The sequence below is a fragment of the Cicer arietinum genome, chromosome 5 (assembly GCF_000331145.2).
Source record: "Cicer arietinum cultivar CDC Frontier isolate Library 1 chromosome 5, Cicar.CDCFrontier_v2.0, whole genome shotgun sequence".
Classification (NCBI taxonomy): Eukaryota; Viridiplantae; Streptophyta; class Magnoliopsida; order Fabales; family Fabaceae; genus Cicer; species Cicer arietinum.
The window spans coordinates 63,238,290-63,253,660 of NC_021164.2; the positions used below are offsets into that span (position 1 = coordinate 63,238,290).

A 15,371-nucleotide genomic window follows, 5' to 3' on the forward strand; every position below is an offset into this window, starting at 1 on the left:
AGCAATTTTTGAAACTTTTTAAAGATTTGTTGAGGAAGTGCTGTAGCAAGAAGTATTTTGGACCCAATTACCGTCTCCATGAGTTTTATGTCACTCAATTTGAAACATGGTTTGATTTTTCGTGAAGTCTATGTTGTCTTTGGAAAATTGTGCAACGAATTAAAATTAACTATGTATATTCCACTAACTACTCAGTAAAGTATAACGTGCCCATAATTTTTCAAGACATCTTAAAATTTACCTTATTTTTTTGTTTATTAAGATAAACAAGGATTACGGTGATGAAAGTAATACATAAAAAAACAAACACTAAAAAACCACAAACATGTGTATGATTTTTTGTGTGGATTAACGGTGGCAATATTCTTTAGACTTCAATTTCCCTACCTCAGTCAGCATCAAGAGAAAGCAATTCTAATTAGTACAATATTTGATCAGGGCCGAACTCCAAATTACTAGAGCTACTTTCCCTTGAGAATGAGTGTTGAGGGAAAAAAAAAAAAAACAAAGAAAACATAATAACAAAACATGCAAAACATTGTATTTCATGCTTTCAATATCAAATATTTGTCATCTATTGAAAATATAGCGATAAAGGAGCTCATTCCATGTATCAGGAACTCCAGGGAGACACCAATGTATGCAATCTACATAAGATTTTGGATTTGATATATGTTCTTCTGTTAAAGGATCTCATTGTTTCCTATAGATTGAAGGGTGACCTTCTTTTCTGTACTCTGAGAGCTGTGTGATGTTAAACATTTGAACATTCAAACCTCTTCCTTTCAAATCTTGTAGAACATTTTCCACTACTTGCATCATTTTAGGAACAGAACCATCCCCCCAATACCCTTCTTCTGTGATATGGTCTGTTTCATTGTAACAATTTTCACCCTTAGTTCCTCCCCATTCATGAGCCCTGCAATTTTTTATTTGGATTTAATTGATATAGAATGTTAATGTAAAGTTTTATTTACACCGTCAATTAAACTATTAAAAATATTTGATTTTAATTATAACAGTTTTTAAAGTCACATATATATTAGTTATGATTTGTTGACGATGTAATTTTTTTTACACTAACAGTATATATATTAAAATTAAACTTTTATTTAATTTTTGTATTATAAGTCCAATAAGTTCCTTGATTTGATCACAATGTAATTATAGAACTATCAATATACACTTACATACTGCTATATGGTTACCAGTTTTTTTTAATTGTTTACTTCACTTGTTGTAAATATGTCATGTGATTGTATAATTTATATTTATTTATTTTTGCTTTAACTTCATGGTTCTCTGGGGAACGAGATCCTAGTAATATAAAGTTCAGTTAAGAGATAAATAAAATCTGACCAATGATTATTCTAGTTAAGATTCGAACTTTGATTCTCTCGAACGATTTGTCTTGAGTGTACAATTTATATTTAAAACTTGCTACAATTCATCAAATTAACATTGCTACGTATTTGTACAAATGAATCTTACAGTTGCCTCAATATTTTTAAGATATTCACATGTAACATTAATTAGAGGATTTCATCTGGAAGTAGTCATTTCTCCATGAAAATTACTAAAAATCATATAGCATTGTCTAGCAAAATTTCATGATTTCAGATTAAGGAATTTAGTAAAATTTAGCTCATTGTGCTTACTGTCTTACAATTCTTAGAACAACATACTACGTGAATAGTCTACTTCATGCAAATAATCGTTTCATTTATTTATACAAGCAAAAAGAACATATTTTAGTTTCTAAATAATATTGTTGTACTTATAAAATTTCAAATTTTAGTTTTTAATTCCTGTAAAAAAAATACATTTTCAAACAGATTGCTATCACGTAATTTTATATGGATTAAAAATGTAATTTCAAGATGCAATTAGGACTTTGTATAGTTTTGTCATTCCTACATTCCTTCTTAGAAAGTGGGTAGAATTTCTTTCACTATGATGCAATGTTTGAACAAATATTTAATAAAATTTTATTTATCAAAAAAGTTTTGCAAATAGTTTTAATCCATGCTAAAATTTCAACACATATTTTTTATGACTTTTTTTTAAACATGAAAAAATAATAATTTAAAGATCGATTTCTATATTCATATTTTTCTTATTTTTATCTTAAGTTCATAACGTTTAAAAAATTTATATTTAATTTATCTAAGTTAAAAAAAATTAAATTTTGTGGATAAATAATTTATAATATTCTAAAAATATTTTAAAAAATCATTTAAAAATTTAAAAATTGAAAGACAATTAAACATGTTTATAATAACAAGGACTAAAAATAAAATGTTAAAACTTTATAGAGACTAAACTTATTTAACCCAACTTTTAATTAAATAAATGATAACAATCTATTTAAAATTACATTTTCGACTAGTGGTTCTAAACCACTACTACAATATATAATAATAATAATAATAATAATAATAATAATAATAATAATTATTTTATTATTATTATTATTATTATTATTATTATTATTATTATTATTATTATATAGAGTTATCCTTTACCTTTGGTGAGTAGGTGACATAGAAACAAAAAATAATTGGGTGTTGTTACGATTAATATGGACTTCCAACACCATTCTGACCAAGTCCTCAAAGCCATCTCATAAACTCTCACCGTTGCTACCTTTTTGTATACTCCATTTGGGTCCCCAAATGAACTCCACCTGCTTGTTGTTATATTGTCACTATTAAAATCAAGTTGCTAGCTAGTTGAGTAGGAATAAGAATCATTCTATATTTGGATAAAACATTACATTGCATTACAACCATATTTATGGTGGTTGGAAATATTGGTTGTTGAACTTACAAAACATTCATTGCATGCCTTCTCCACCAAAGGAAAGTGTTGAAGACTATAATATCAGCATCAGTCCAATACTTAGCATGTTTCTCAATTGCTTGGACTCTCAGCTGCTACCTTATCCTTCACTGGATCATCTGAATTTGATTCTACAAGTAATGGGGCCCAATAGAACTCGATGGTTGCATTATATTCCTTTCATTAAATGTATCAATTGAAAAACTTAGACATGTAACATTTTGTAAGAAAAAAAAAAACTTATAAAAATTACAATTAAATATGTTTTTGGATTTTTTTACATCAATATCCTCTTTTTTTAAAATTTTAACTAAAATACACTACTTTCAAATTTATATACTAAAATACTCTACTTTTTGGGCACAGTGGGATATTGGGGGTGCGACCTGTTAAAGTGTTTATTTTTTTCACCCAGTAGGAGGTCGCTGGCCGGGGATGCGACCTCCCAAAGGGTTTATCAAATTTTTTTTTTTCATTTTAGAGTTAATTGTTAAATTAATTAAATTAATTAATAATTATATTAAATAATACATTAATAAATAATAATAATAATAATAATACATTAATAACTAATAATAACATATTAATAAATAATAATGACAATAATAATTATTATTAATTATTATTATTAGTAAAAATTGTTATAATTAAAAATATTTAAAATTAAAATAGTAAATTAATATTGTTATTATTAAAAAAAATTAAACTTAAAAACAGTAAATTATATTATAAATTTAAAAGAAAATACATTAAATAAAATTATATTAATAGCACGAAACAAAATACATTTAATTAAAAAAAAAAATACATCCTATTGATGTCCACCTAAATGACCTCCAAAAGACAAAGACTTAAATTACCCCTAGAGACATAGTAAACCTACCAAGAAAAAAAAGTAAAAAAAACAACAACAAAGGATTATGTAAATAAAAAAAATGTAGACCAAATTGTTTAGGGGATAAAGTCCACACTAATAAAAGAATGAATAGAAATCTATCATATGAAACATAAAGAAACTCCCAAAGAAATAAATTTCTCTACACAAATATTACTTTCGTGATATATATGTGAGACATTTAATTGCAATAAAAAATTCAGGAAAATAATTATATTTATAAAAAATATCAACTTTATATCACCTTAGAATTGATTTTGCATATAAAATGAATTTTAATTAGAACGAGAAATTGGAATTTTTTCCTTTAAAATTAATTTGTACTTTCAAATTTATATTCAACTTAATTTAAATTTTTGTATTTAAATTTTTGTATTGAACTTAATTCAATCTCATAAAATCGACTTATAAGTAAAAAATGTCTTTTTCAACATAATCTTATTAAATTTCATTTCTTATCTACGTAAGACTTATATTTTTTTTTAATATAATTAAACATAAATTATTTTATATCGAATTCACTTTTAGTTGACTATAAGAAAAGTTAAAATATAATTGTAAATTCACATACAAAAATTCGATAACTAATTTTATTCATTTCATCTATAATTTTATAAATTAATTAAGTCCAAAAGAATTTTTCTAACCGCAAAATCGAGGATTTTTTACATCAATATCCTCTTTTTTAAAAATTTTAACCAAAATACCCTACTTTCAAATCTATATACCAAAATGCCCTACTTTTTGGGCACAGTGGGATATCGCTTCCTAGGGATGCGACTTGTTAGAGTGTTTATTCTTTTCACCCAGTAGGAGGTCGCTGGCCGGGGATGCGACCTCCCAAAGGGTTTTTCAAATTTTTTTCTTTTCGTTTTAGAGTTATTTAATTATTAAATTAATTAAATTAATTAATAATTATATTAAATAATACATTAATAAATAATAATAATAATAATAATACATTAATAACTAATAATAACATATTAATAAATAATAATGACAATAATAATTATTATTAATTATTATTATTAGTAAAAATTGTTATAATTAAAAATATTTAAAATTAAAATAGTAAATTAATATTGTTATTATTAAAAAAAATTAAACTTAAAAACAGTAAATTATATTATAAATTTAAAAGAAAATACATTAAACAAAATTATATTAATAACACGAAACAAAATATATTAAATTAACGGAAAAAAATATATCTTATTGATGTCCACCTAAATGACCTCCAGTACCAGGATTTCGTCGAACTCGTCTAGCTCTTTGAACGAGTTGAGGTTCTTCCGGTTCAATAGGAAGAATATTTATCACTGATAAAATATATAAAAAATATATATGAGATAAATATTTATCACGGATAAATATTAAAACTGCATAAACTAAATATTTATCATTAATAAATATAAATAATATGTAGTAAATATTTATCACTGATTTACAAATAAATATAGATCAAATATTTGTCATTGATAAATATAAAACAATTGTGAGATAAATATTTGTCACTAATACATAAAAAAAAAATACAGAACATGTATTTGTCTTTGATTATTTTTTTAAAAAGCTATGGTATAAATATTTGCCATTATACAAATACAAGACAAATATTAATCAATGATAAATATAATAAAAACACGTAACAAATTATACAAATTTATATTTTGTGTGTGTATATATTATATATAAAACTGATAATATTAATAATATATTAATTATAATTTATTATTAAAATTATCCACAAGATAAATATTTATCATTAAAAATTTTGATTGAGAATTTAGTTTTAAAATTAATATACCATGAAAATTCACTGTCTCTCATTTTTTCATGTATTAAGTATGACTCTTAAAAATCATGAATATTACGTGACAATTAATATTATATATGTTAGCAACAACAAGTGTTTGTAAATTTAAATTCAATTTAATAAAAAATTTGAACCCATCACAATACATCTCTATCGTTTTTTATAAATTCGAATTTCAACATATCTATCCTTTTTTAAATAGATTGTAATTTGAAATCTATCATGTTCATAATAATTATTAAAAAATTGATTTTTATAATATACATAATTTAATTTTTAATAATTTATCAATTTTATTCTTTTATCTTTAGCTTAAAAATAAAATACTCAATGTTAATTAAAGATTAATTGTACACAGCAATTATAATAGTATAATATATACATGTAAACGAGGGTTGTTTTAGTGTTGAATAGCCAGTAAAAAAATAATATATTGGACACTATTTTAATTAAGATTTTTTATAAGTAAAATATAGTATTTATGAAATTTTTTTATTTTTAATAATTTATACTTTATTATTTTATTCTTTATTAAATTATTATTTTTAAAAAGTATATATTTGTATTTAATCTGAAAATTCAATTATTTTTAGGAAACAAAAATAAAGGTAAACATTAGTAAATAAAGTATATATTGTAATTGATAGTTTGATTTTTGAATTTTTTTTAGAAACTTGATATTAAAAATAATAATTTTTTGAAAAATAATAAACATGTTTAAAGATGTTGTAATAATTATTTCTTTTATAAAATTAAAGTTATGATTTTTTCGAGACAACTTTGCAGAGGTTGTATTAATAATAATAATAATAATAATAATAATAATAATAATAATAATAATAATAATAATAATAAATAATAATAATAATAATAATAATAATAATAATAATAATAATAATAATAATATAGTTGTTTTAAGAGAATTTTTTAAATCTTAAATTAAACACAAATATTATTTGAACAAGAGTTACTAGGATTTTTTACCACTATATCCTACTTTTTAGGATTGGTTATCAAAATGCATCAGTTTTGAAAATGGTTACCAAAATGTTCTACTTTTTAGGGATTGTATGAAAACTCTCCCCAGCGACTTGCCAAAAATCAGTTTTTTTCCTGGTAGGAGGTCGCTGCGGGGATGCGACCTCCCAAAGAGATTTTATAATTTTTTTTTAAATATTTTATGTAATTGTTAAATAATAATAATAATAATAATAATTATTATTATTATTATTATTATCAATTATTGTTATTGTTATTATTATTAAAAATTGTTTTAGTTAAAAATAATTATAATTAAATTAAAAATAATTATAATTAAAATAGGAAATTAATATTATAACTATTAAAAATAATTAAAATTAAAAATAGTAAATTATATTATAAATTTAAAAGAAAATACATTAATAAGAAAAATTACATTAATAACATGAAACAAAATACATATTTCCTATATTTTCAACACCTTAAAAAATCCTATTATCTCACTATATTTTTTCAAAACAATCTTACCACACCTACTATTTCATGAATTTCCTATTTTAATTTAATGTATTTTGTTTCATGTTATTAATGTAATTTTTCTTATTAATGTATTTTCTTTTAAATTTATAATATAATTTACTATTTTTAATTTTAATTATTTTTAATAGTTATAATATTAATTTCCTATTTTAATTATAATTATTTTTAATTTAATTATAATTATTTTAACTAATTTTTTTTAATAATAATAACAATAACTAATAATAATAATAATTGTTATTATTATTATTAATATATTATTATTATTTAACAATTACATAAAATATATAATAGTATTTAAAAAAATTGTAAAATTCCTTTGCTTTGAGAGGTCGTATCCCCGCAGCGACCTCCTACTAAAAGAAAAAAAAACTGATTCTTTGGCAAGTCGCTCCCCAAGGAGAGTTTTCATGCAATCTCTAAAAAATAGGGCATTTTGGTAACCATTTTCAAAACTGGGACATTTTAGTAACCAATAATAAAAAGTAGGATATAGTGGTAAAAAATCCGAGTTAATAAATTAAAATATAATTAAATATTAAATTAATTATTACTTTTATTCGAAAGATGTGAACTGAGTTGTACAAGAGGTTGTCACACATAATTCTATAAACAAGAACGGTAAATACATCATGTATTGGTTTTGTTTTGTATTATGGTCAAAAATAAATGTTAATAATAGTTTGAGACACTTGAATTTATTGACAACTGAATGTGACTACTTGAATACTCTCACTACATGCGGACTGTCACTTTATGTTTTTATTACGGGATTGTCTGTCACTAAAACTTATTATTTATTAAATTAAATTTATTTTATCTCCCTACTAATTGTAATTCTAAATTATTAATACCAGTAAATTAAATTTAAATTTCTAATTTATTTTTATTAACTAATGGCATTGAAATATATAACAAAATATTAATTTAATTTTACGAATTCTATTAAAACATATAATAAATAGTTATTTTGTTCTAAAAGATTTAATAAACTGTCTACAGAAGCCATAATGAGTTTCTTAACATTTATTGTGATAAACTGCAAAATAATTTCATAAAGAAAGAGTAATCATCTTGTTAAACAAAATATTTAATAAAATACTCCAAAAAGTTTTGGTTATGAATGTAGAAAGTAAATAATAGAATATGGGATCCAAATCCAATCAAAACAATAAGTTGGCTTTATGCTAGACCTTAAATAACTTGCTTGAGCTCTCTAGTTTGCAGTGCATATTGGCAGTGCTGGGACAAGATCACTGTTGTTGTAGTTTCAATTGCGGATCCAAAGAGATATCCATGGAAGGTATGATGACAGAAAATGAAAGCAACAAATCATACCAAGCGCGACATATATGAAGCAAGCTCACCCTCCTGACGAAACGCAGCCTCAAAAGAACTGAGTGTAATGCTCTTCATATAGTAAGGACTCATGCTTAGTTCTCCTGGGTTTCTCCGTTCAGAAAAACTGTCAGATGAATCCAGTGATGCTTGAAGAAAATAGCTTTCTTCCATTCTTCCAAGGGAGCTTGCACAGGAGATTTTACGGGACAAATTCCATACATCATAAAGTATATTATCGAAAATATCATAGACAAGATAACTGAACCAAGTGATGTAAAAATAAAAAGAAGCAAAGCATCACACCATTCTCAAAAGCAGATTTATGCTTTGTTGTGGGACTTTGATATGATGATGGCACATAATGAACACAACCAACCCTCTCCATATATGATCGAGCAACCTTTTCTTTTTCTATTTCCTGAAAAAAAACAAAGTGCTTGATTCAGGAACTTGAAAAACATATTCCCAATGATTCTAATAAGATGGATGGAATTTAACATTGTTACCATAAATACCATATCCCATCAATTTTTTGTTTTCATTTTCATACATGGTTTCAAAATTCAATTCCATAGATTTCTCAAATATTCTACATTAGGTCACTAACATATGTTCTATCCCAAGCACCCACATATGTCTTGAAAGGTACTTGAAAAAGCAAGTCGACTTTTTTTTGTTAAATTTTTCGGAAAAACCCTTGAAGCATAAACTTTACCTGCTGAATAAGCTCCATATGCATCAATGCCTCGTGCAACTCTTGCTTGTGTTTTTGTCTTAAATCTCTAATCTCTTCCTCAAGCTGTCTCGCACGACCTTCTTGAGTGTCAACTTCCTCCTTTGAAGTAAGATATTCCTGCTTACTTAATTGAGTCTGTTATGCCCTAAGACATGAAATCTGCAATTCATTATTTAAGTTAGTCACACATACACAAAACCACCATTAAAGACATGACTTCATTCAATAAACAAAATAGATATATATGTTCATATTTTAGAGTTATTAAGCAAAACGATCCCAATATTAGTGTTTTATGCAAGACGATCCCAATAAATAGTATTCAATTGTTGAGAGGTATCATACCATAATCTGTCCACTCAAATGTGTTAACCTCAATTTGAAAGACATGTTTTTTAAAAGACAGTAAGATTTTGATTAGATTGAGGCACTGACAAGATATGGTTGCAACTCGCTTTCAATTATAATTAGATTGAGAAAATGTTAACTTAATAAATATGTTAAGAGTGAAACCCCATTATAGTTCTTGAACTTGTAAGGTGTTCTAAGAATAGTTCCTGAAACCAAAAAGTTGACACAGACATTCATTGTATCTAAATCCGTTATGTTACCTTCTATTCTGATATGTGATACTCCCTACAAGAGCAAAACCAACAACAGTTCCTGTACAAAAAACTTCATCAGCCTCAATCAATTCGTCCACAGCAACAACATGCTCATCCCCCTGAACCAATAAAGTCTTAATCAATAAACACACTTGAAAGAGAAAAATAATGCATAGACAACAATATAGCAATGGAGTATCAAAATTGGTTAACTAAACATTTGATACGATAACAGTGCATAAAAGATGAGCTATAATGTTAGAACTTTTCTAATAACTCTTGTGGGTTACAATCAATGGTGGTTTCCTTCTTCAAAAACAAGATAATGTTATTATTCAATTGATGATGCTTAAACCCGTTAATATCCTGAGCATTTTTCAATGGGCTTTTGACACCTTATTATGGCTCGAGTGGACAACAATGTACGACATAATTCAGATAGAAACAAGAAAACAAGAAAATGCAGAATCTTGTTATGTAATATCATATAGTAGCCAAAGAGATATAACAATACCAGATAGCCAAGATCACTGGCAAGTTCAATGACACTTTTTCTAGTGATGTCAGAAAGTATGGTTCCATCGATAACAGGTGTTGAAATTATTTTTCCCTAAGAAATTGAAACCCAAGTTAATTGAACAATTGCAAGCAAATATAGTCGATTATATCATAACTTCTTGTACATTTTTCTTTTCGTCACTAATAACATATCGAGTATTGCAACAAACATAAGAAAACAACACATTTTACCTATCTTTATAACCAAAATGAAAAAGATAAATGATTTGAATAATACCATAGCAATAAAAATGTTACAAGAAGAGATTTCCTCCAAATTTTTCTTATTGACTGAATCAAGGTATAACACATCTGAAAATCCTCTGCTCTTGGCTCTACTTTGTGCCATCAAGACCTACATGCCAAAACAAGTAATATTATGTTATTAAGAATTTAACACTAATACCGTTTTATCCAATATCATGTTCAGATAGAAATTCTAAATTCATATATGATAAACTACAGTGAAATATATCCGATGTGATATAATCTTTGTAGCACCAACATTTCTAATCGAAAGCATATAAGTTAACATATTGATTACATTCAATTAACTCATTTTCTTGAATTATTGTTGGTGTCAGTCTATCAATATTGTATTCAGTATCCTTGCTTCATAAGGTACAACATTAAGTACATAAGTTAAAAATCGAAGTAATTAACAGTGATTGAATGACATAACATCAATTAAAAGCATAAAACATAAGAAATTGATACCAGTTCATAATTAGAAATGGTTTTAGCGCTTCCGGTGCCGCGAGTAGAAGCACAATCAAAATCCTCTTTGACGTAAAAATTAAGTGGTGCATAACCCTCCTTGAAACAGTTACGAACATCGACGTACACTTGCCATGACATGATGAGATTTTCCTGAGAAAATTGAAGAGGTTTTCTGGGGAGTGTTTGGGTGCAAAGAAAATGGGTTTGAGTAATGAGTTATTTTTTTAGATGGGAATATTTGCAGGAATATTTTAGTTTTTATTTTATTTTATGATATATTAATATTAAATAAGAATAAGTAACACTATGTCTCTAGCTTAAAAGAACTATAGTGATAAATAAAGAGATATCACTAAAAGTTAAGTGTTATTATAGATTTTTTTTATTTTTTATTTGTAGTGTGTGTGTTTATGAGTGATATTCTAAGATTAAGTAATTTGTGTGTTTTGATTGGTAACATGTGCTTATTCAAGGTGATGATTTTGTGTTTAATTTAGGTTGATTTAAAACAAAGTTGAATGATTTTGGACGCCATGGTCGAGTGATATATATTGTTACTAACTAAGGTGATGTCATTCATGCATGTATTGGTGGTCTGAACCTAGTCACAAGTATATGACGATAATTCATTAAAAAGATAATGTGATTACAAAAATATTCAATGTTAGAGTATTGAACATGAAACTATGAAGAACATTCGTCAAATGGTGGGACATTGTCTAATGGTGGAACTTTTTACTCTACGAAGTGATTGACATATAATCAAACAAATATGATTTGTGTCTTTTGGTTGATTTGTATATTCGATGCTTTGTGGTTATAATTGTTAAATGAAATATATGATTTAATTATATTTTTACAAATATATATGTTAATTTGATTTGTGTTTGCTATTTGGAGATGATATTGATATTTGATAAGACATCACATATAGTATTAATGAATAATATTGAGGGCTAATGTCCTTATGTTAGATTTATTGGGAGACTTTTCCCCAAATGTCCAAAATTATTACCAACTAATATTTATTTTTGAGTGAATTTTGATTTTAGAAATTTATTTTGTTTTTTATATTAAATTTACTTTTTGTAATAGTGAATATTAATTATTATTAAAGTAAATGATTATTTAAAATTTCATTAGTCAATATCTATAAAAAATAGACAGAATGTACCATTATACTAATTAAAATATTTGATATTACCAGCAGTTTAATTAACTTAAATTATAAAATAAAATTTATTTATTAATGTTTAGAATATTTTAAAAGTGCTAATTTTAAATTTATCAATATATTTTTCACTTGTTCATCTATTTTTTTAATTTTAAATTAATATAAATAAATTATTTACTTTATAAATTAATAATTTTCAAAATTTAAATTATTTATAAATAATTTAAAATAATAATAATAATAATATATTATTTATTAATTTGATATATTTTTAATTATTTAGTTATTTTATTTATTTTAAATTATAATAAATAAATTCGTTTAATTTATTTACTTTAAAAATATAATATATTAAATTTTTTATAAATTGTAAAGGGTAAAAATTGATTTTAGTTACAATTTTAAAAGCAAAATTGAAAGAAAAAAATATAAGTTATACGCTCTTGAGCTACTTTGAATTAGTTTATAAAGAATGTTGTAAGCTATCCGTTTGAAACTCTAATTGAAAAAAATATACTTAAAGTTACTTTGAATTAGGTTAGTTACATTAATAGTACTGTATAAAAGTGCATCAAACTCTAATTGTAAAAATAATTCTTCATATAATCATTTAAAATTTTATTTTTTTCTTTAATTATTTCTCTCTTTTTTGAGTTCAACCATAATTCTTAACATGGTATTAGAGCAATAATAATTATTCCACTATATTTTTTTTTTCTAGATTTTCTTTATCTTTTCTTTCTCATTTTGACATTTGTGATTCTTCATTCTTTCTCAACTTGATTATATAATATTTGTAGATTCAAGATTGAAGATGTTTTGTGATTTATGATACGATTCTTTGAAATTTTATTGTTGATTAATCAGTCTTCTTTAGTGATATATTTTACTATATTTTCATTCTATTTAGTGATATATTTCACAATCATTTCATTCTCTTTAGTCATCGTTGGCTTTCTCTTTGGGCTTCTACAATATGGGAGTAAATCAATTATCATTTTCTTTGTTCTTTTACCCTATGGTATTAGATATTTCTCATTCTTTTTGTGTTTCCATCATATGATGGTTAAACTGGATGTAGCTAAATATCACTAGAAGAGGAGTTGAATAGGGATTTTGTTGTTTAAAAATAATTTTCACGTGTTTTAAAACTATCCTCTCATAGAGGATTGCAGACCCGAGGATGGTTATTCAAACCTTTAAATTAGAGCTGAACAAAAGAAAGAGAAAATGTAAAAAATGACACACACAACTTTTATATTGGTTCACCCAATGAAGGCTACATCCAGTCCTCACACAATTGTGGGATTTTACTAATGTTCAAAACTGATCAACCTCTCACAGATGATGATTACACTTTGTATATTCTTTAGCTTCACCAAGCTTACAATCAAGTTTCAATTATTTCCAAGTGTATCTCACTAGGAAATTACAGATTGATATGAATGTGATTGATTCTTAATACTTTCTCAAATGATATTTCAAATATCTAATGTAGGATTATAGAAAGTATGAAGAGAGGATGTGTATTGCTCTTGATAACTTTAAGATACTTAATCTTTTTATACAATGTTGTTGTGTCTTTAATGATGAAGAGCTTGCTGCCTTTTATAGAAGTCTTATGATGATCCTTCCATGTGCCAAACTATTTATGACCGTTGGAATTCATTACAAAAGATCCGAGGTCTTTCATCATATTTATATAACTGTCATCCAACTGTCCTTGGACTAGTTGAGTCCATCCTCGAGCAGGAGGATCAACCTCCTTGGAACTTGATCTTGAGTTATCCTTTTCTTTTCTCATTCTTCAAAACATGTAAGGTTGTTTCTTTGACTTTGTGAGCTTCAACCTTTCAGAAAGTTGAAAGACTAGATTAATTTCAACTTTTAAGAGTGATGTTGACAATAGAGAACCATCCTCTTACATAGGACTGCCATCCTCTTGCACGTGAATCAGATTTTCTTTCTTTAAGACATATGAATGCTTCTATTTTTGGCTTGTTTGTTGTTGCCTTTCTGTGGATTGACTCTTCATTGTTTTCATTCATACAAGAATGATAAATAGGTCTGATTTTAGCATTTGCACATGATAGGATGAGGTGCTTTCAACATTTGGGAATGATGTGGACTTTATAGAATCGTCCTCCATCCTAGTACTGCCATACTCTTACCTAGAACTGGCCATCCTCGTACCTATTCTTTTGGCCTTCTGACTTCCTTATTTCAAATGCTTTATTTATTCATTCTTTGATACTGTTGTGCCTTTTTTAATGAATAAAAAACATTTGTTTTGGTGAGGATGAATATTATGCAGATTTGAAGCTTCATCCTCTCCGTGAGGCCATCCTCAGGAATTTCAATCTTTCAGATTCGAATAAGATTTTTCTCCTTTTTTCCTTAATGATTAGTAACTTGTTTTCTTATATGAATTCACTCAAGAGCACATATTAGTCATTAACCACAATCATAATCTCTTAAGTAATTTTATTATCATTAAAATCATTTGAGAGATTTTGTCTCAACAAAACTTTGTTGATCAAATTTGACATTTGAAAATCCAAGATTGAAATTCTTGATTTTTTATTGGAGTGAGTCTTGTAGAGACATCAAAAGATTTTCAAGTTAGTTCAAAGTAGGCCGAAGACTTCGACGAGAGTTTTGCACCTTGGCCACTATCACTTTCTACATGAATTTTGTTGTTTAGCCTGTGATTACGACTTATATTCTTTTTATTGTAATTTTCTTTCATTAGTTTCATTGTATTTTTTTTTTTTGTATTGTTCTTTCCAAGTTAGAAATGTTGTTACATACTTCCAACTTGCGGGGAACTATTAGACATAGTTAAAAGATACTTGGAACTTATTAAATTAGTTACATTAATAGTACTATATAAAATTGCATCATACTTTAATTGTAAAAATAATTTTTCGTATAATCATTTCAATTTTATTTTTCTCTTTAATTATTTTTTTCTTCTTGGATTCCACAATGATTCTTAATACATTTTCTCTTGTTTTATGAGATACCCCTTAAGTTTATCAAATATACATTCATTAAATATTATAATAGTTTAATGAATGAATTTCAAACCGCTAGTCAATTGACACATTAAATTAACCAAAGTATTTAGGCAGGAAGCTTAGACGATAAAGTGAGAATTATTT

At 25.4% G+C, this 15,371-nt stretch overlaps 1 protein-coding gene and 1 pseudogene across 4 annotated transcripts; both read right to left on the reverse strand.

The window, feature by feature from the left end:
- Positions 1 to 392: 392 nt before the first annotated feature.
- LOC105852202 (protein trichome birefringence-like 34) lies at positions 393 to 8,585 on the reverse strand (annotated as a pseudogene).
- On the reverse strand, positions 8,148 to 11,270 carry LOC101496337 (branched-chain amino acid aminotransferase 1, mitochondrial-like). 4 transcript variants are annotated; one of them, XR_003472823.2, is made up of 7 exons: positions 11,031 to 11,270; positions 10,552 to 10,668; positions 10,270 to 10,365; positions 9,762 to 9,874; positions 9,130 to 9,309; positions 8,718 to 8,832; positions 8,148 to 8,598 (listed from the first exon to the last, which is right to left on the reverse strand). XR_003472823.2 is itself a non-coding variant. In XM_004501957.2 (5 exons), exons 1-5 carry the CDS (start codon positions 11,169 to 11,171, stop codon positions 9,276 to 9,278), a joined length of 501 nt encoding a protein of 166 aa, XP_004502014.1. In that variant the 5' UTR covers positions 11,172 to 11,270; the 3' UTR covers positions 9,126 to 9,275. The 4 variants fall into 4 exon arrangements, 1 of the variants encoding a protein (XP_004502014.1); XR_189903.4 differs by having other exon boundaries at positions 8,148 to 8,832; XR_001143991.3 differs by lacking the exon at positions 10,270 to 10,365 and having other exon boundaries at positions 8,148 to 8,832.
- Between the last annotated feature and the right edge of the window lie 4,101 nt (positions 11,271 to 15,371).